At 43.5% G+C, this 22876-nt stretch overlaps 1 protein-coding gene across 1 annotated transcript; it reads left to right on the top strand.

Moving 5' to 3' along the window:
* The first annotated feature begins 1223 nt into the window (after positions 1–1223).
* On the top strand, positions 1224–22650 carry LOC143766197 (uncharacterized). The gene is made up of 7 exons (XM_077253684.1): positions 1224–1280; positions 2004–2153; positions 2306–2485; positions 2569–2692; positions 2776–2873; positions 3072–3162; positions 20858–22650. The coding sequence occupies exons 1-7, from the start codon at positions 1254–1256 to the stop codon at positions 22141–22143; spliced, it is 1956 nt and encodes a 651-aa protein (XP_077109799.1). The 5' UTR covers positions 1224–1253; the 3' UTR covers positions 22144–22650.
* Positions 22651–22876: the final 226 nt, after the last annotated feature.

Here is a 22876-nt window from a genome sequence, read left to right as displayed (position 1 = left end):
AAGGCAGCAGACAAGAAAAAAGGTTTTCCCAGTGTGTCCCGTCCTCAGTTTAAATGTTTTTTTCGTTGGGGAAGGTATAGCAATTAAAAAATATAGAAAATCCTCCAAGTGATGGGCTGTCCCAGGTAGGAGGAAGGCTGTCCCACTTCCAACCTGTCTGGAAAGAAATCTCGGCCAATGCCTGGTTGCGCAGTATAATAAGATCAGGGCTAAGACTAGAGTTCACATCCATGGTGGATGGATCCAAGGAATCTATCGCAGGGTGTTCCATGTTCCCTCCAAATATCAAATTGAGAAAAAAATGGTGTGCACTAGGAATTCTAGAGTGGTGAGGTGCTGGTGTAGAGGACTAAGTCGTCCTAATATACTAGAGATGAGTTTAATACACCGCACACTCTGGGGATATATATTGTGACAAATTTATAATTTATTAAAGTGTTACAAACATAGTATTCAACAATGCAGTAGGCGACCAGAAGTCAAACTGACAACGCTTCGACTCTTCCCGAGTCTTTATCATGTGGAAAAAAACAAAATAAATATAAGCAACAACAAAAAGAAATATACATAGAAAATACTGTGTACCATAATGTAGCACACATTAATAAGTCCCGAAGAAAAGAGAAGGAAAAACAATTATGAACATTACACAGCATACACTAGACTATTTAATCGCCAAGTCGCCATGGCCCGAGACCAAGCCGAAGGCTGATAAATAATAATAATATCAAGCTGTATTTACATGCTGGGTGTTCCTTGGCTACTTCCTTATATAACCCACAGCTGCTTTTACTGTAGATTCTGGCTCCCCCTCACCTCACGCTATAAATGTTCTCTGTAATACAGGTTTCTGATTGCTGAGCCCCTTGTTATACTTTCTCATATTATACTGGTTTTCTGTCTATATTAAGCCTGAGGAAGGGTCTGTGAGCTGAAACATTGCGACCACGAGAAAGAATATTCAGGAATGAGGGTCTGAAAAACCCTCAAAATAAAGAAGTTTTGAGGCAAATCCTGGTGATTATGGAGCGCTGGTTCATCTCTCTGTAAATGCTCTGAAGTCTCCTGAGCAAGTGGTCGGCTGTACGGGAACGTGCCCCCGGGAGCTCCCTATGTGCTGCCTGGACTCCGCTCCTCCAGCACCAGGACAACCAGCACAGTCCTGTATATACTGAGGCCCCTGATCATGTGACCCCTGACTCCTCCCCTCCTGTGACCTCATCCCAGGTCCTGTGCGCACAGAACAGCCATATATGTGGTGTGCGGCTCTGCAGGTGGAGGTAGGTGCTGCAGATTCCCCATTACTGGCCGCAGGCTCTAGAACATTTGTATTTGTCATTCTGGGCTTCATATAAGGGAACCTGTCACGTTGAGGGTAGAAAGCGTCAGCGATTCTCTCATCGTCTTCCTGCATTGTCACCAGTTAGAGCCGCGCTCGTTTCTCCTCCGTCCCATAGACGATGAATAGAGAGAAGCGCACACGTCCCCTGTAGAAGCCTCTCTGCGGTTCTATATACCGGACTTGTTTCTATCGCGGTTTCTTCAGGCGACATTTATAATTGCGGCAGTTATAATGAATGATTCCTGTAAATCCCCCTCATGGCCGCTCCCCGGGACCCTCCCAGTGTCATTGCACTTTGTATTTCCAGAGTCCCTGTGACCAGAACGTCTCCTGTATTAGTAATCTGCACCTTTATCCGTGTAGATGGCAGATTCTGGGGAAAGGACACAAAACACATTGAGTTCAGGCCGCGCTCCATCTTTATGACATATTTCCACTCCATCACTCAGGCGTCCATTGTTTCCTTCAGTCTGTTTCCATTGCTGCAATGACGATATTGGAGGCCGGTATGTCTGAGATGTAACTGTTCTGTTACATGATGGTTTATGGAGATCATCTGCCCGACATGCTGCCACCATGAAGATGTGATGTGGAAAACATTCCTTCATAACATATGGAATTTATTCTTTATGTTACATCAGCTCATCTTCTTTACATTTAGTTCCCTGCAATATCGGTTACTCTCAGTGGAGATCTTCTATATAAGAGAGACTTCCTGATTGGCCCGCCAAGGATGGATAAGGATAGGAACAAGATGGCAGAGAGGATATTACACCTCACCCTAGAGATTCTATGCCGGCTTACTGGAGAGGTGAGGGATTCTGATGACGTCACATTACATCCTTTACATACTACACATTACACATTACATTCTTATCTATGGCAATAACAGAAGGACGGAACTGGAGAGGTGAGGACTCTGGAAATGTCTGTAGTGAGATTAATGTGTCTCTCCATAACCAGGATTACGCAATAGTAAAGAAGACCTCTAGTGAGCGCTGTCAAGCCCCTGTGTCTGAGGGATGGGGAAGACCCCTGAGCGCAATCATAGGACCTCTACCTCTCCCCCTGATACACGAGGACATCAATGACCAGAAGATCCTAGAACTCACCTACAAGATGATTGAGCTGCTGACTGGAGAGGTGACACTGCTGGGAATGCTGGGACATTATTCCATAACACTATGAAGGTATCAAGTGGATGATGGTACCATTTTATATATCAGGTTCCTATAAGGTGTCAGGATGTCACCATCTATTTCTCCCTGGAGGAGTGGGAGTATTTAGAAGTACACAAAGATCTGTACAAGAACGTCATGATGGAGGTTCCCCAGCCCCTCATATCATCAGGTAATAGACAGGACTAAATACACACGGCCTATAATTATCTGTATGTAAAGAATGAATTCAGTCCCTGTATGTGTTTCCTCCAGTTCTATCCAGTGAGAGGACAACACCAGAGAGATGTCCCCGTCCTCTTCTTCCACTGAACTGTAAACAAGAAGATCCCAATGTTCCTCAGGAACATCAGGTAGGTGGAGAGAAGGTGTCATGAGATCTCTCCTGTGATGTGTAGAAGGCTGTGAATGTCTTGTGCTCAGTCTTGTTTTATCCACCAGTATTATATGTTTTATACTTGTGGAATGAGAACGGTGGAGATGGCAGGATTAGATCTGATCATAGATGTGATTTCTCCATCTGTCTGTGACTTTTACAATATTTGTTTCAGGGTAAAGATCTGACCCATATTAATACTACAGAGACATATGTGAGGGGTGATGAGCGGTGTAAAGAGGAGATTCCTACAGATAACCAACCAGGTGAGTAGTAACCACTAAATACAGAGGAAGCTTATTCTCTCAATACTTTTTGATGTGCATTTTTACTGATCGAAGGATTTAGTGCTTAAAATAATTCCCTTTAGTATCTTTTTCTTTTAAATCATTTTACCTGCAACATTTCATAGGCCAAAATTAAAGTAATATAGTTTTACGACAAAAAAGAATATAGGGCCGATCTCTGTACAATCTGTTCTGACCGTTTGGTTATGAGATTGCTCCAGCCTAACTCCACCCACCTCAGGAAAGGATTAGTCTCAGCTGCTGATAGTGATTGGCTAAATCGGTCACAAGTTCATCCAAAATAGGAGGAATGGAGACTTGCGGGGCACCTAGCCATCAGTGGAAGGGGATTAATAGTAATAGTTATTTCTCATGAGAGATAAGCCCTCAATGTGTATAGGGCTTGTGTTGTGTATCAGTCCCACCATGGACTTGTTTTGGTGACTGTACAGAAGAGGTAAGTAACCGCTTATATGATGGACATCTATGACCTCAAGATAAGGATTCAGAGAATATGTAGAACCAGGACTTGTACAGCGATAATCCAGCACCACAAAGAAAATTTAAAACATCAATCCATTCCTTCTGTCCAGGTATGTGCTAACCAAATACACATACACTCATGGTGACATCCCCGCCGACGCGTTTCATGCCTGTTCACAGTCCTTATTCATTGCTTGGGGGACAATATTCATTATCAGAATATTAAACACTAGTGATTGCATGGTACAGGAATAATTACTTAATCCAACAGTGGAAAATAAACCTTAACAACCTAGAAAAGAGATATATACAGTATATTTATCTTTTTTATTATTATAAGATGTTGACAGATTTACATGAGATCCGTCTCTTCGAGCCTCAAGATCTACTATTCATTTTGTCTCCTGCCTTAGGAGGATTCTTTTCCATTTTCTATTTTGTGAGGTTTTGTTAACGTTTCAATACTATCAAGAGAAAAAAGCAACACGGAAAAAGGTGCACGCCTAAGAGTACAAAAGCAATTACATTTTATTAAACACCATATAGCTCCAAGATTATAAACAATTAAAACCAAAGCCTCCCATAGACATAAAAGTGCTTCTCACAAAATTAGAATATCATCAAAAAGTTAATTTCAGTTCTTCAATACAAAAAGTGATACAGTATTATATAGAGTTATTACAAACAGAGTGAACTATTTCAAATGTTTATTTCCGTTAATATTGATGATTGTGGCTTACAGCTAATGAAAACCCAAAAGTCATTATCCCAGTAAATTAGAATAATTAACAAAAACACCTGCAAAGGTTTCCTAAGCATCAAAAAAGGTCCCTAAGTCTGTTTCAGTAACCTCCACAATCATGGGGAAGACTGCGGACTTGACAGATGCATTAATATGATTTAATACAATAAGGCATATATAGAATAATAAGTGCTATCTCTCAGGATTGACAAAATAGAAGCAAATACATACAAATTTAACAGTGTAGGCACTAATGAATCCCTAGGTGAAATAAATAATTCCTGTCAGATATATAGTCATGTTCAGAAGTGTTGGCATCCTTGGAATTGTTCCAAATTTTTTTTCCCAGAAAACAAGGCCATTTAATTAACCCCTTCATGACCCAGCCTATTTCCACCTTAATGACCTTGCCATTTTTTGTGCAATTCTGACCAGTGTCCCTTTATGAGGTAATAACTCAGCAATGCTTCAAAGGATCCTAGCGATTCTGAGATGTTTTTTTCATGACATATTGGGCTTCATGTTAGTGGTAAATTTAGGTCGATAATTTCTGCGTTTATTTGTGAAAAAAAGGAAATTTGGCAAAAATGTTGAAAATTTCGCAATTTTCACATTTTTAATTTTTATTCTGTTAAACCAGAGAGTTATGTGACACAAAATAGTTAATAAATAACATTTCCCACATGTCTACTTTACATCAGCACAATTTTGGAAACAACATTTTTTTTTTGCTAGGATGTTATAAGGGTTAAAATTTGACCAGTGATTTCTCATTTTTACAACAAAATTTACAAAACCATTTTTTTTTAGGGACCACCTCACATTTGAAGTCAGTTTCAGGGTTCTATATGGCTGAAAATACCCAAAAACGACACCATTCTAATAACTGCACCCCTCAAGGTGCTCAAAACCATATTCAAGAAGTTTATTAACCCTTCAGGTGTTTCACAGCAGCAGAAGCAACATGGAAGGAAAAAATGAACATTTAACTTTTTAGTCACAAAAATGATCTTTTAGCAACAATTTTGTTATTTTCCCAAGGGTAAAAGGAGAAACTGGACCACGAAAGTTGTTGTCCAATTTCTCCTGAGTACGCTGATATCTCTTATGTGGGGGTAAACCACTGATTGGGCGCACGGCAGGGCTCAGAAGGGAAGGAGCGCCATTTGACTTTTTGAATGAAAAATTGGCTCCAATCTTTAGCGGACACCATGTCGTGTTTGGAGAGCCCCCATGTGCCTAAACATTGGAGCTCCCCCACAAGTGACCCCATTTTGGAAACTAGACGCCCCAAGGAACTTATCTAGGTGCATAGTGAGCACATTAAACCCCCAGGTGCTTCACAAATTGATCCGTAAAAATGAAAAAGTACTTTTTTTTCACAAAAAAATTCTTTTAGCCTCAATTTTTTCATTTTCACATAGGCAACAGGATAAAATGGATCATAAAATTTGTTGGGCAATTTCTCCTGAGTACGCCGATACCTCATATGTGGGGGTAAACCACTGTTTGGGCGCACAGCAAGGCTCGGAAGGGAAGGAGCACCATTTGACTTTTTGAATGGAAAATTATCTCCATCGTTAGCGGACGCCATGTCGCGTTTGGAGAGCCCCCTGTGTGCCTAAACATTGGAGCTCCCCCACAAGTGACCCCATTTTGGAAACTAGACCCCCCAAGGAACTTATCTAGATGCATAGTGAGCACTTTAAACCCTCAGGTGCTTCACAAATTGATTCGTAAAAATGAAAAAGTACTTTTTTTTCACCAAAAAATTCTTTTAGCCTCAATTTTTTCATTTTCACATAGGCAACAGGATAAAATGGACCATAAAATTTGTTGGGCAATTTCTCCTGAGTACGCCGATTGTTATGATCCCAAGTGGCGGAGGATCACAAATAGATCAGCAAGTGATTAAACTAAGGACGAGCTCTAGGGAGATGGTAACTGGACTGATCGCAAATCTGAACCTATCCAAAACAACTAGAGGTAGCCGGAGAACGTGCCTAAAAAATTCTTAGACGTCTCGAGCCAGCCTGAGGAACTAGCTACCCCTAAAGAGAAAGAAAGACCTCGCTTGCCTCCAGAGAAATAATCCCCAAAGATATAGAAGCCCCCAACAAATATTAACGGTGAAGTAAGAAGAAGGCACATACATAGGGATGAAATCAGATTCAGCAAAAGAGGCCCACTAGTACTAGAAAGCAGAAAATAGAGCAGGGGTCTATGCAATCAATAAAAAACCCTTACAAAATATCCATCCTGAGATTTCAAGAACCCACACACCAACTAACGGTGTGTGGGGAGAAACTCAGCCCACTAGAGCAACCAGCAAGCGAGGGAATTACATTTTAGCAAGCTGGAACAGAAAACATGATAAACACTGCTGATCAAAAAATGAGCAAACAAAACTTAGCTTATCCTGGATGGACTGGGAGCAAGGTAGTCAGAAGGAATCTGAGTAGCACTGATTACATCGACAGCCGGCCACAAGTGGAAGTAAAACAGAGCTATATAGGAACCTCCCAGAGGATAACGAACCAGCTGATAGCCAGAGACCAGCAGGATAACAAACAAAGCCACCAGGGGGAGCCCAAAGCAAAAGTCACCATACCACCAGTGACCACAAGAGGGAGCCCGAAAACAGAGTTCACAACAGTACCCCCCCCTTAAGGAGGGGTCACCGAACCCTCATGAAAACCCCCAGGGCGATCAGGATGAGCCACATGGAAGGCACGAACCAAATCGGCTGCATGAACATCAGAGGCGACAACCCAAGAATTATCCTCCTGACCATAGCCCTTCCACTTGACCAAATACTGGAGCCTCTGTCTAGAAACACGAGAATCCAAGATCTTCTCCACCACGTATTCCAATTCTCCCTCAACCAGCACCGGAGCAGGAGGCTCAACCGGAGGAACCACAGGTACCACATACCTCCGCAACAACGAGCGATGGAACACATTATGAATAGCAAATGATGCCGGGAGGTCCAGACGGAATGACACAGGGCCAAGGACTTCCAGAATCTTATAAGGACCGATAAACCGAGGCTTGAACTTAGGAGAGGAGACTTTCATAGGAACGAAGCGAGAAGACAACCACACCAAGTCCCCAACGCGAAGTCGGGGACCCACACAGCGACGGAGGTTGGCAAAGAGCTGAGCCTTCTCTTGTGACAACTTCAAATTGTCCACCACATGATTCCAAATCTGATGCAACCTATCCACCACAACATCCACTCCAGGACAGTCAGAAGGCTCCACCTGACCCGAGGAAAAACGAGGATGAAACCCCGAATTACAAAAAAAAGGAGAAACCAAAGTAGCAGAACTAGCCCGATTATTAAGGGCAAACTCGGCCAACGGTAAAAAAGTAACCCAGTCGTCCTGGTCAGCAGAAACAAAACATCTTAAATAAGTCTCCAAGGTCTGATTAGTTCGCTCGGTTTGGCCATTCGTCTGAGGATGGAAGGCCGACGAAAAAGACAATTCAATGCCCAACTTAGCACAAAAGGTCCGCCAAAATCTAGACACAAACTGGGATCCTCTGTCAGAAACAATGTTCTCAGGAATCCCGTGCAAACGAACCACATTTTGAAAAAACAGTGGAACCAACTCGGAGGAGGAAGGCAACTTAGGCAAGGGCACCAAATGGACCATCTTAGAAAAACGATCACACACCACCCAGATGACAGACATTCTCTGAGAGACAGGGAGATCTGAAATAAAATCCATGGAAATGTGCGTCCAAGGCCTCTTCGGGACAGGCAAAGGTAACAGCAAACCACTGGCACGAGAACAGCAAGGCTTCGCCCGAGCACAAATTCCACAAGACTGCACAAAGGAACGCATATCCCGTGACAAGGAAGGCCACCAAAAAAACCTGGCCACCAAGTCTCTGGTACCAAATATTCCAGGATGGCCCGCCAACACCGAAGAATGAACCTCGGAGATGACTCTGTTGGTCCATCTATCCGGGACAAACAGTCTCTCCGGTGGACAGCGGTCAGGTCTATCCGCCTGAAACTCTTGCAGCACACGTCGCAAATCTGGGGAGATGGCAGACAAAATCACCCCTTCTCTAAGGATACCAGCCGGCTCTGAATCTCCAGGAGAGTCAGGCACAAAACTCCTAGAAAGAGCATCAGCTTTCACATTCTTCGAACCCGGCAGGTACGAGACCATGAAATCAAAACGAGAGAAAAACAATGACCAACGAGCCTGTCTGGGATTCAGCCGCTTGGCCGACTCGAGATAAATCAAATTCTTGTGGTCAGTCAAGACCACCACACGATGTTTAGCTCCCTCGAGCCAATGTCGCCACTCCTCAAATGCCCACTTCATAGCCAACAGCTCCCGATTACCGACATCATAATTCCGCTCGGCAGGCGAAAACTTTCTTGAAAAGAAAGCACATGGCTTCATCACAGAGCCATCGGGGCTTCTCTGCGACAAAACAGCCCCCGCTCCAATCTCGGAAGCATCAACCTCCACCTGGAAGGGAAGGGAGACATCTGGCTGACATAAGACCGGAGCCGAAGAAAACCGACGCTTCAGCTCCCGAAAGGCCTCCACAGCCGCAGGAGACCAATTAGTCACATCAGAACCCTTCTTGGTCAAATCCGTCAAAGGCTTAACAACGCCAGAAAAATTAGCTATGAAGCGACGGTAAAAATTAGCAAAACCCAAGAACTTCTGTAGACTCTTAACAGATGTAGGCTGCGTCCAGTCATGAATAGCCTGAACCTTGACTGGGTCCATCTCAATAGTAGAAGGAGAAAAAATGAAACCCAAAAAAGAAATCTTCTGGACTCCAAAAAGACATTTTGAGCCCTTCACAAATAAAGCATTGTCACGTAGGACCTGAAAGACCATCCTGACCTGCTTAACATGAGACTCCCAATCATCCGAAAAAACCAGAATATCATCCAGATACACAATCATAAACTTATCCAGATATTCACGGAAGATGTCATGCATAAAGGACTGAAAGACTGAAGGAGCATTAGAAAGTCCAAAAGGCATCACCAAGGCCTCAAAATGGCCTTCAGGCGTATTAAATGCAGTTTTCCATTCATCACCCTGTTTTATACGCACAAGGTTATACGCACCACGAAGATCTATCTTGGTGAACCAACTAGACCCCCTAATGCGAGCAAACAAATCAGTTAACAATGGCAAAGGATACTGAAATTTGACCGTGATTTTATTCAAAAGGCGATAATCAATACAGGGTCTCAGGGAACCATTCTTTTTAGCCACAAAAAAGAATCCTGCACCAAGAGGGGATGAGGACGGGCGAATATGTCCCTTCTCCAAAGACTCCTTTATATAACTCCGCATGGCAGCATGCTCCGGCACAGATAAATTGAAAAGTCGTCCCTTAGTAAACTTACTACCAGGAATCAAATTTATAGCACAATCACAGTCCCTATGAGGAGGTAGAGAATTGAGTTTGGGCTCCTCAAATACATCCTGGTAGTCTGACAAAAACGTAGGGACTTCAGAAGGAGTGGACGAAGCAATTGACACCACAGGAGCGTCACCATGAATTCCCTGAAACCCCAACTTGACACCGACATAGCTTTCCAATCCAGGACTGGATTATGAGTCTGCAACCATGGTAGACCCAATACGACGACATCATGCAAATTATGCAGTACAAGAAAGCGAATCACCTCCCGATGAACAGGAGTCATGCACATGGTCACTTGTGTCCAGTACTGAGGTCTATTCGTAGCCAATGGTGTAGAATCAATTCCCCTTAGTGGAATAGGGAATTTTAAAGGCTCCAAATCAAAACCACAGCGCCTGGCAAATGACCAATCCATCAGACTCAGGGCGGCACCTGAATCTACAAAAGCATTAACCGGGTAAGATGACAGGGAACAAATCAGGGTAACAGACAAAATGAACTTAGGCTGTAAAGTACCAATGGTGACAGATTTATCAACCTTTTTTTTGCGCTTAGAGCATGCTGAGATAACATGAGCTGAGTCACCACAGTAAAAGCACAACCCATTTTGCCGTCTATAATTTTGCCGTTCACTTCTGGTCAGAATTCTGTCACATTGCATAGATTCAGGTGTCTGTTCAGAAGACACCGCCAAATGGTGCACAGGTTTGCGCTCCCGCAAACGCCGATCAATCTGAATGGCCAGAGTCATTGACTCATTCAGACCTGCAGGCGTAGGGAACCCCACCATGACATTCTTAATGGCTTCAGAAAGACCTTCTCTGAAATTTGCAGCCAGGGCACACTCATTCCACTGAGTAAGCACCGACCATTTCCGAAATTTCTGGCAGTACACCTCTGCTTCATCTTGCCCCTGCGAGAGGGCCAATAACGTTTTTTCAGCCTGGTTCTCAAGATTAGGTTCCTCATAGAGCAATCCAAGGGCTAGAAAAAACGCATCTACACTAAGCAATGCAGGATCCCCTGGCGCCAATGCGAAGGCCCAATCTTGGGGGTCACCACGCAAAAAGGAAATGATAATCTTAACTTGCTGAACGGCATCACCAGAGGAACGAGGTTTCAAAGAAAGAAACAACTTACAATTGTTCCTAAAATTCAGGAACCTAGATCTATCTCCAGAAAACAACTCCGGAATAGGTATTCTAGGCTCTGACATAGGACTGTGAACAACAAAATCCTGAATACTTTGAACCCTAGCAGCAAGATGATCCAGACTGGAAGCCAAGCTCTGGACATCCATGTCAGCAGCTGAACTCAGAGCCACACCAAGATTAAGAGGAGGAGAGAAGCAGCAACAGCAGCTAGACACACGGCAACAAAAAAAAAAAAATGTCTCAAGGCTTCTTTTCTCCTGCTTCTGCCATGCAATTAACACTTTACTGGCCGGCTGTACTGTTATGATCCCAAGTGGCGGAGGATCACAAATAGATCAGCAAGTGATTAAACTAAGGACGAGCTCTAGGGAGATGGTAACTGGACTGATCGCAAATCTGAACCTATCCAAAACAACTAGAGGTAGCCGGTGAACGTGCCTAAAAAATTCTTAGATGTCTCGAGCCAGCCTGAGGAACTAGCTACCCCTAAAGAGAAAGAAAGACCTCGCTTGCCTCCAGAGAAATAATCCCCAAAGATATAGAAGCCCCCAACAAATATTAACGGTGAAGTAAGAAGAAGGCACATACATAGGGATGAAATCAGATTCAGCAAAAGAGGCCCACTAGTACTAGAAAGCAGAAAATAGAGCAGGGGTCTATGCAATCAATAAAAAACCCTTACAAAATATCCATCCTGAGATTTCAAGAACCCACACACCAACTAACGGTGTGTGGGGAGAAACTCAGCCCACTAGAGCAACCAGCAAGCGAGGGAATTACATTTTAGCAAGCTGGAACAGAAAACATGATAAACACTGCTGATCAAAAAATGAGCAAACAAAACTTAGCTTATCCTGGATGGACTGGGAGCAAGGTAGTCAGAAGGAATCTGAGTAGCACTGATTACATCGACAGCCGGCCACAAGTGGAAGTAAAACAGAGCTATATAGGAACCTCCCAGAGGATAACGAACCAGCTGATAGCCAGAGACCAGCAGGATAACAAACAAAGCCACCAGGGGGAGCCCAAAGCAAAAGTCACACCATACCACCAGTGACCACAAGAGGGAGCCCGAAAACAGAGTTCACAACAGCCCATACCTCATATGTGGGGGTAAACCACTGTTTGGGCGCACGGCAAGGCTCGGAAGGGAAGGAGCGCCATTTGACTTTTTGAATGGAAAATTAGCTCCAATCGTTAGCAGACACCATGTCGCATATGGAGAGCCCCTGTGTGCCTAAACATTGGAGCTCCCCCACAAGGGACCCCATTTTGGAAACTAGACCCCCAAGGAACTTATCTAGATGCATAGTGAGCACTTTAAACCCCCAGGTGCTTCACTGAAGTTTATAACGCAGAGCCGTGAAAATAAAAAATAATTCTTTCCTCAAAAAAGATTTTTTAGCCCGGAATTTTTTTATTTTCCCAAGGGTAAGAGGAGAAATTGGACCCCAAATGTTGTTGTCCAGTTTGTCCTGAGTACGCCGATACCCCATATGTGGGGGTAAACCACTGTTTGGGCGCACGGCAGGGCTCGGAAGGGAAGGCACGCCATTTGGCTTTTTGAATGGAAAATTAGCTCCAATCATTAGCGGACACCATGTCGCATTTGGAGAGCCCCTGTGTGCCTAAACATTGGAGCTCCCCCACATGTGACCCCATTTTGGAAACTAGACCCCCAAAGGAACTTATCTAGATGTATGGTGAGCACTTTGAACCCCCAAGTGCTTCACAGAAGTTTATAACGCAGAGCCGTGAAAATAAAAAATAATTTTTCTTTCCTCAAAAATAATTTTTTAGCCCGACATTTTTTATTTTCCCAAGAGTTACAGGAGAAATTGGACCCCAAAAGTTGTTGTCCAGTTTCTCCTGAGTATGCTGGTACCCCATATGTGGGGGTAAACCACTGTTTAGGCAGACGTCCGGGCTCGGAAGGGAGAGAGCACCATTTGACTTTTTCAACGCAAGATTGGCTGGAATCAATGGTGGCGCCATGTCGCGTTTGGAGACCCCCTGATGTGCCTAAACTGTGGAAACCCCTCAATTCTAACTCAAAGACTAACCGCAACACACCCCTAACCCTAATCCCAACCCTAACCACAACCCTAACCCCTAACCCTAGTCTTAACCCTAATTCTAACTTTAATTCCAACCCTAACCCTAAGGCTATGTGCCCATGTTGCGGATTTGTGTGCGGATTTTTCGGCACCGTTTTTGAAAAATCTGCAGGTAAAACGCACTGCTCTTTACCTATGGATTTACCGCGGATTTCCAGTGTTTTTTGTGTGGATTTCACCTGCGGATTCCTATTATGGAGCAGGTGTAAAACGCTGCTGAATCCGCACAAAGAATTGACATGCTGCGGAAAATATTCCGCGCTGTATTCTCAGCACCATGGGCACAGCAGATTTGGTTTTCCATAGGTTTACGTGGTACTGTAAACGTGATGGAAAACTGCTACGAATCCGCAGCCACCAATCTGCTGCGGATCTGCAGCCAAATCCGCACCGTGTGCACATAGCCTAATTCTAACCCTAATTCCAACCCTAGCCCTAATTCTAACCCTAGCCCTAAGTGCAACCCTAGCCCTAAGTGCAACCCTAACCCTAAGTGCAACCCTAACCCTAAGTGCAACCCTAGCCCTAAGTGCAATCCTAGCCCTAAGTGCACCCCTAACCCTAAGTACAACCCTACGTGCAACCCTAGCCCTAAGTGCAACCCTAGCCCTAAGTGCAACCCTAGCCCTAAGTGCAACCCTAAGTGCAACCCTAGCCCTAAGTGCAACCCTAGCCCTAAGTGCAACCCTAAGTGCAACCCTATCCCTAAGTGCAACCCTATCCCTAAGTGCAACCCTATCCCTAAGTGCAACTCTATCAAGTGCAACCCTAACCCTAACTCTACCCCTAACCCTACCCCTAACCCTAATGGAAAAACAAAAATAAATATATTTTCTGTATTATTGTCCCTACCTATTGGGCTGATAAGGGGGGGGGTATTTACAATTTTTGTTATTTTGATTGCTGTGATAGAACTTATCACAGCGATCAAAATGTACAGGGAACGAATCTGCCGGCCGGCAGATTCGGCGGGCGCACTTTGCATGCGCCCGCCATTTTCCAAGATGGCGGCGCCCATGCGAGAAGACCGAGGACACCGGGAGGGACACCGGGACTAGGTAAGTATGGGGGGTGCGATCGGACAGCGGGGGGGCGGAGGGTCGGAGGGGAGAGGAAGGAGCTTAGCACAGGACGGAGGGGTAGGGAACACTGACGGCAGCTGCAGATCGCCGCCGTCAGTCGGTGGGGGGGGCCAGATCGGGGTCTCCAGCCATGGCCGATGCTATTGCAGCATCGGCTATGGCTGGATTGTAATATTTCACCAATTTTCATAGGTGAAATATTACAGATTGCTCTGATTGGCTGTTTCACTTTCAACAGCCAATCAGAGCGATCATAGCCACGGGGGGGGGGGGTGAAGCCACCCCCCCTGGGCTGTAGCACCACTCCCCCTGTCCCTGCATGTCGGGTGAAATTGGAGTTAACCCTTTCACCCGGCCTGCAGGGACTCGATCCGACCATGAAGCATATGCTGCGTCACAGGTCGGATTGGCACTGGTTTTCATGACGCATACGCTGCGTCAAAGGTTGGGAAGGGGTTAAAGCTCATCCATGAAAATAATAGTATCAACCGAAAAGCAAATATGGACGGAGCAATAGATAAAATGATATTTTTTTGACAAATATTAATAACATGCATTTAAAAAAACATTATTAAAGAAAAAATATACAAGAGGTAAATTAAAGGGGTAGTGACACCTAAGTGCCACGTCCAAAGGCTCTTGGTTGAATATATCAGAGAGGTATATTCAGACCACACAAGAGTATATGCATGATATGTCTCCATCATTAGTAAGTTAATAAAAAGCAGCACAAGAAGTATTGGGAATAGCAATGAAATATCAGTAAAAAGGAATAATTGTGAATATTCATAAAGACTCTAACTAAGATATAAAGTGACAAGTGCAAGTGCAATACAAAGTTACAGATAGAGACTATCTCAAAGAAGTTCAAAATGTATTGCCATTGGAAGAAAGCTAAACAAATCAAATCATGACTGCTGCAAAGTAATAACAGATGAAAGACACACAGGCAATACTAATGTGAGTGGTAAAATCAGAGCGCCATTAGTGAGCCAACCTCAAAGCAGGACGTGGAAGAGGATCCCCAACATAGCGAAAACGAAAGAGGCAATAAATCAATGGAGGGTACATATTATAGGACCAGTAGTGCCAGCTAGAAGGATCAATGGGTAGAGACTCCAAGCATATCATGCAAAGAAAAGCAGCAGCTTCCTCTGGGAAAAAAGTCAATAAAAAGTCGAGTAATCTTTTCACGAACTTTGATGTATAAGTATGTCAAAAGTCGTGCCCCCTGCCTTTGATTCTGGCTCGGACGCTGAGCCCGCATCTTTCCCGACATGTGACAGCTGATCTGACCACCTGTCATGAGTCTCTAACAGCTGCAGATGGATCAGAGATCCACCTCATGGTCTGCGTTCATATGGGATCGTGATTTCTGCTATCCATAGCAGTGCTGAATCCCTGCTATGTGTAGCACAGGCGATCGGATTATCACAGCTTCAAGTCTCCTAAGGGAACTACTGAAGCCAGTAAAAAGCTACAAATTTTTTTTTACAAAAATAAAAAAACACAAATGTTCAAATCAATCCCCTGGAAAAAATAACAAAACAAATAAAAAATATGCATATTTGATATCGCTGCTTTCAGAAATGTCCGATATAAAGCAAATCAATCCGATCGGTAAATGGCGTAAGGAGAAAATAAATAAAAATGCCCGAATTATGTTTTTTGGGCACTGCTGCCACATTGCAATAACAGACAATTAAAACATCTTATGTACCCAAAATAGTATCAATAAAAACTACAGCTCAGGGAGCAAAAAATAAGCCCCAACCCAGAGCCAAATCCCCAAAAAATGGAAACAGTACGGGTCTCAGAAAATGGCAACATAAGCTTTTTTCACCACTTAAATAAAAAAGAACCCATACATGTTTGGTATCTGCGTACACATAGAGACCTAAGTAATCATATTGCCAGGTCAGTTTTAGCATTTAATGAACATGGTAAATTAAAAACAGAATTGTGGAATTGCACTTTTTTTTAGCAATGTCGTCGCATTTGGAATTTGTTTGCCTGTTCTCCAGTAAGATTTTTTTTAAAACAATAGGTTAATTCAAAGTTACAACTCATCCCACAAAAAACAAGCCCTCAAATAGATATATTGACAGAAAAATAAAAACATATGGCTCTGGGAAGAAAGGGAGAAAAAAACAAAATCTCAAAAAAACTGAAAATCGTGAGAGGGGTTTAAATAGGTTCATAACCCCTTTCCAACATTGGGCATACATTTACGCAGATGTCAGGCTCCCTCCCTTTGATGTGGGCTCCAACGGTGAGCCCGTATATTTCCCAGCATGTCAGCTGTTTTGAACAGCTGGCATGTGCCTGATTAGCCACGGGTGTAATTGTGTAATTGTGATCCACCCGCAGCTATTAACCCATTAAATACTGCTGTCAAACTCTTGATAGCAGCATTTATCTTGCACTTCTGGCAATTGCACCAGACATCCGCCCACCAGTTGTTAGGTGTCGAGTTCCCACCGCTGCACAGGGGGGATCTCGAACCATGTCCGCTGCGGTCTCCCATTCTCCTCCTGCTGCAGTGGAGTCTGCTCAGCAGAGATGTCGGTCCCAGCGTCTGGCTCAAGCTGATACTGTGCGCTTGGTTACTGCTGCCTTTCCAGGTCCTGCCTTTGTAGCCAGCACTGATCAGCAGCGAGCAGGCGTTTCAGGGACTAAGTCCTGCTTTTTAACCATACTGAGCATGCCCACGGGTCGACCTCCCATTGGAGGTCGGGGGTCACATGCTCAGGTCCTGTTGCGACTCCTATTGGACCATCAGGAAGGTCCCGGAGCGCAACTATTATAAAAGGGTCTCATGGCCGCCCGGTCATGCGCAAGTATAAACTTGCAAATGTGTTTGTGTGGATGTATGCCTGTCGATGGATGAAAGCTCCGAATCATTCCTATCCCTGGAGTTGTTGACTGCTCGCGAATGGTGGAAGCTACCTAGCGCCTGAAAGTGCTTTCCCATACATCTAGCGCACGATACTGCGTCTGTTAGCAGTGACTGCCAGTGCGGCGCCGTGCACAATCAGTGCGCTTTCCTATCCCTAGTTAGGGTGGTTAGTGGCATCCGCCAGAGAGGCGCTGTACGCACTCTTTGCGGTAATCTTTAAACTGTCCTGACTACCGGTCAGTGTAGGGTGGGAATTCCTGCTTGATCTCAGCATCTGACTCAGGGCGGGTTCAAAAGCCACCGAGGGTCAGAGCGAGATCAATCACCAGCGTAGTGGGGTGAGTTTCAGGGATCCCACTTGCATCCATCTGCTGCACCCCGTGACTGTTAACAGGGCACAGCGTTTCCTTTGTTTCCCTGCGACTCTGAAGCATCAGAGTTTGCATCAGTTCATACCTGGTGACGGAACCCATGTCTATTCTGGTGTAGTACCGCCATATAGTGCCTCCATTACCTAGCAGTAGGTTCCATCTCTGCACGGTGGACCACCTTATTACTATCTTTATATTTATTCAGTGCGTTCTGCCAGCCCTAACACCGGTGACCTCCGTCACGTGATCGCAGGTCACCGGTGGATTGAATGATAACCGGAGGTCTCCTGGAGACCTCTATGGTTGTCACTGCTGGCTTGCTGTGTGCGCCACCCAGTGGTCAGCGCTCATAGCACATGAATAATTCTACTTCATAGAGACAATGTGATCATCACCTGTATGTAGCAGAGCTGATTGGGCTATGGCAGCTTCTAGTCTCCCATGGAGACTATTGAAGCATGCTGAAAGTAAAAAAAAATGTTTTTAAAAATAAAAACAAAATATACGGTAAAAGTTCAAATCACCCCCCTTTGGCCCCATTTAAAATAAAGCAATAAAATAAAAATCAAACCTCTACATATTTGTTATCACTGCGTTCAGAATCGCCCGATTTATGAATGAAAAAAGGATTAACAGCATAGTGAGAAAAAAGTCAAAACGCAGAATTACTTTTTTTGGATTGCCGCAACATTGCATTAAAATGCAATAAGGGGCAATCAAAAGAATGTATCTGCACCAAAATGGTATCATTAAAGACATCAGCTTGGCGTGCAAAAAATAAACCCTCACCCAACCCGAGATCACGAAAAATGGAGAAGCCACGGGCATTGGAAAATGGTGCTCTTATTTTTTTTTAACAAAGTTTGGAATTTTTTTTCACTACTTAGATAAAAAAGAACCTAGACCGTGATTGTATTATTTACCTTACAGGGTTGATCAATGCTATGAAGGGGATAATAAATATGCTAACTTTTAAAATTCCTTTATTCTTAACCCTGTAAGGTAAACAATACAACCACTTTTTTTTTATTTTTACAAAGTGTTGAATTTTTATATGCCACTAAGTCACCGGTTTATCAAGGTGCAGAATAAGATGGCAATGGAGGCTAGAATGGAGGTCTGTCCTCTTCAGTGATGATTCCAGTTTTTGTCTTGAATGCAACGATAGCCAGAGAGTGGTCTGCAGACTGCAGAGAATGTCACACTGGTCCTACTCCCATGATTATGGTGTGGGGTGGTATAATGTACGGTATCCGGACCCCTCTAAAATTCATCCTAGGTACACTGATAGCTCGGAATTGCAGTGGCATGGCCAGTCCTCCAAAGTATCACAGGACCTGTTTTTCAACACACACGCTTGTGGTACTGTGAGCTGCCAGTGTGGTCTAAACGTGCTCCCATGTCCTACAATGTCTCTGGACTTCTCTGCCATTGAGCACATCTGAGAACCCATTAGTTGGCAATTGCAGCAGCAGATCTTGAGGATTTTCTTGCCCAAGTTCATTCAGTGCGGCAGAACATTCCCTCATACCATCATTAATAACCTCATTGATAGCAACCAAAGCGTGTAAGTGCATTTTTATACAAGCCACTCATACTCAATACTGAAAAGATGGAGATATTTTAAAAATTTTGTTTCCATTTTTTTAAAATTTCCGAATTATTAACAGGTATTTCGCTGCTGTGATTTCCATAACTCCATAACTTTTCCTTCTGGGTGCTACAATTTCAGTATTGATGAGTGTGGTAAGTCTGGCGTATTGTGGTTCGTCTCCCCCTCTGCTCCCAAGGTTTAGCATTGCCTGCCAGGCTGACATCATGTCAACAGCACAGCAACCAATCAGTAAGCTGACTAGTTGCCATGCTGTCAATGTAATGTCAGAGGTGCAGCGAATGCCAGATATGAGTAGCAGTGTCAGTGACTCACCAGTGGACGCAAGGAAGGGGAGTCCACCATAGTTTTTTTTAAAGCCAGAAGCAGTGATGGACATATTTTCTTTGAAAGGCAACAACCCCTTCAATGGTATTGGTTAGTGATGAGAGAGTATACTCGTTGCTGGGATTTTCCAGAGCACGCTCGGGTGGTCTCCGAGTATTTTTGACTGCTTGGAGATTTAGTTTTCGTTGACTCAGCCACATGATTTACAGCTGATATCCAGCCTGAGTACATGTGGGGGTTGCCTGGGTGCTAGGGAATCCCCACATGTAATCAAGCTGTCTAACAGTCGCAAATTATGCATCTGAGTCAACAAAAACTAAATCTCCAACCAGTCACAATACTCGGAGACCACCCGAGCGTGCTTGGGAAAACCCGAGCAACAAGTATACTCGCTCATCACTAGTATTGGTCAGTTATACTGTCATGATTGTGCTTACCAGCAAGGTTGTGCAAACCGTGGACAGCCGATGATGGCCGAAACAGGCAGTGGATCCAAGGCATGTCTTCTAATCAGGCATGCAGAGACTCCCTAGGAAACAGTAATTACCATGTTTTTCGGATTATAAAACGCACTTTTTGTCCCCCAAATTTGGGGGGAAAATGTGGGTGCATCTTATTATGCAGATATACCTTACCGGCCGCTGTGGAGCAAGGTCGCTGCTGGAGGAGGCAAGAGTGGAGCGTTGCTGCAGGCCGCAGACTTGGATGAGGGGGTGTTCCGAAATGCGCTACTGCGGTTGTTCGGTGGTGCGGGTGCTCTGCCGACATTTTGTGTAAGTCTAGAGCAACCGCACTTACATGGTTCACTATGCGATGGACTCCGGGAAAATGGCTTCCAGGAGCAGGGCATGCGCAGATGGAGATCTCGGCACCAAGAGCTTGGGAGATGAGATCTCAGCGCTGCGATCTCATCTCCTGAGATCTCCATCTGTGCATGTGCCGCCGGCAGTCATTTTCCCGGAGTCACCGCATAGTGAACCATGTAAGTGCGGGGGGCTCTGGGCTTTCACAAAATGTCTGCAGAGCCCCCGCCCCACCGAACAGCCACAGCGTCGCACATCGGAACATCCCCTCATCCCGGTCTGCAGCAATGCTCCATTCTTGACTCCTCCAGCAGCGACACTGGGACCCCGCTTCACCGCAGCCACCACCCCCTGTAAGCAATAAGGTGCAAGGATTATAAGAAGCACCACCATTTTATTAAAAAAAAGTTTTTTTTCCTATTTTTCTCCTTAGAATTTGGGGTGCATCTTATAATCCGGTGCATCTTATAATCCACAAAATATGGTAGTCGCTGACAGTCATTTTACTGTTTATGAAGTTAAAAATAATCTAGGTCATGCAGAGAAGTGAGGCATATGGACCTCTAAGCATTGTGAGGCAGGAAGCAGTTCAGGAGCAACCCAAGATCATTTTTTAGCAATGATTCAATGTCTATTGAAAAATAAATATACATTTATTTTTTTTTACAGTTAACTGGACCGTGATCTCGGAGAATTACCAGATATTTTCAAATTTTAATGCAAATGATCTTAGTATCACACATGATACTTTTGAAGAGCATCCCATTACATCAGACATACCTCTACTCCTTCATAAGAAAAATAAATATAACAAAAGGGATGGTGAACATCCAAGAGCACATACAAGAAAGAAGGCATTTTCATGTTTGGAATGTGGGAAATGTTGTATATCGAAATCTGATCTTACTAAACATCAAAGAATTCACACAGGGGAGAAGCCATTTTCATGCTCGGAATGTGAAAAAAGTTTTTCTGACAAATCATCTCTTGCTCAGCATCAGAAAATTCACACAGGAGAGAAGCCATTTTCATGTTCGGAATGTGGTAAAAGTTTTATTCGGAAGAAAAATCTTGCTACACATCTGAAAATTCACACAGGGGAGAAGCCATTTTCATGCTCAGAATGTGAAAAAAGTTTTTCAAACAAATCATCTCTTACTCAGCATCAGAAAATTCACACAGGGGAGAAGCGATTATCATGCTCAGAATGTGTAAAAAGTTTTTCAAACAAATCATCTCTTTTTCAGCATCAGAAAATCCACACAGGGGAGAAACCATTTAAATGTTCAGAATGTGGGAAATGTTGTCTAACAAAATTTGATCTTTTTAAACATCAGAGAAGTCACACAGGGGAGAAGCCATTTTCATGCTCAGAGTGTGGGAAATGTTTTTCAGACCAATCATCTCTTGCTCAGCATCAGAAAATTCACACAGGGGAAAAGCCATTTTCATGCTCAGAATGTGGGAAATGTTGCATAACGAAATCTGTTCTAACTAAACATCAGAGAATCCACACAGGGGAGAAGCCATTTTCATGTTCAGAATGTGGGAAATGTTTTACACAAAAATCACATTTTGTTAGGCACCAGAGATTTCACAAAGGGGAGAAGCCATTTTCATGTTCAGAATGTGGGAAATGTTTTACAGGGAAATCAAATCTTGTTATACATCAAAGATATCACACAGGAGAGAAGCCGTTTTCATGTTTAGAATGTGGGAAATGTTTTACAGGGAGATCACAACTTCTTAGACATCACAGATGTCATACAGGAGAGAAGCCGTTTTCATGTTTAGAATGTGGGAAATGTTTTAGAGATAAATCACATCTTGTTAGACATCACAGATTTCACACAGGGGAGAAACCATTTATTTGTTCAGAATGTGGAAAATGTTATAAACGGAAAAGAAATCTTGCTACTCATTTGAAAATTCACACAGGGGAGAAGCCATTTTAACGTTTAGAATATGGGAAATACTGGTCTTCAAAATCCGATTTTGCTAACCATAAGACAAGTTACACAATGGAGGAACCATTTTCATGTTTAGTCTGTGGAAAATGTTTTCAACAGAAAGAAACTCTTACTAGACATCTGAGAAATCACACAGCGGAGTAGCCATTTTTCTGACCAGAATATGGGAAATGTTTTACAAAAACATCAAATCTAGTTACACACTGGAGAAGTCATGTAGGGGAGAAGTAATTTTCATTTTCAGAATGTGGGGAAAATTGTCTTACATGATTATTTTTTTGTGAAAAATCACACAGGTAGGTAGACACTTTCTTTTAAATAATTTACTTGGCAACTTGTATGAGTAACAGTCAATATAAATTCACATGTCGTCTTACAAGAGAAATGGAAAACAATTTAAAGCACTAAGTGATGACTAATAAATGTAAGTAATTACCAATAATCATCTGTTATCAAAAAGCAAACAATGAAAATAAAGCATCTATAAACTGATTAGTGCACCTTATTAGAGACACCCATCTGTTAGTACATTGGACATCCTCTGGCCTTTCTAAGTGCAGCAATTTCTTGTCACAAAAATTTTAAATGTAGGAATGTTGGCCCATGCAGGCTGGATATCTTCTTGCAGGAGTGGGAAAAGATTGAATCTCTGTTTACTTCTTTCAATTCTAATTCAGACATCAGTGATTTTATTTGCAAAAAAAAGGGTCACTTGTGG

Source organism: Ranitomeya variabilis, chromosome 4 (assembly GCF_051348905.1).
Source record: "Ranitomeya variabilis isolate aRanVar5 chromosome 4, aRanVar5.hap1, whole genome shotgun sequence".
NCBI classification, from domain to species: domain Eukaryota; kingdom Metazoa; phylum Chordata; class Amphibia; order Anura; family Dendrobatidae; genus Ranitomeya; species Ranitomeya variabilis.
Note: the sequence above shows the minus strand (reverse complement) of the source record. Positions and strands in the feature narration are given on the sequence as shown.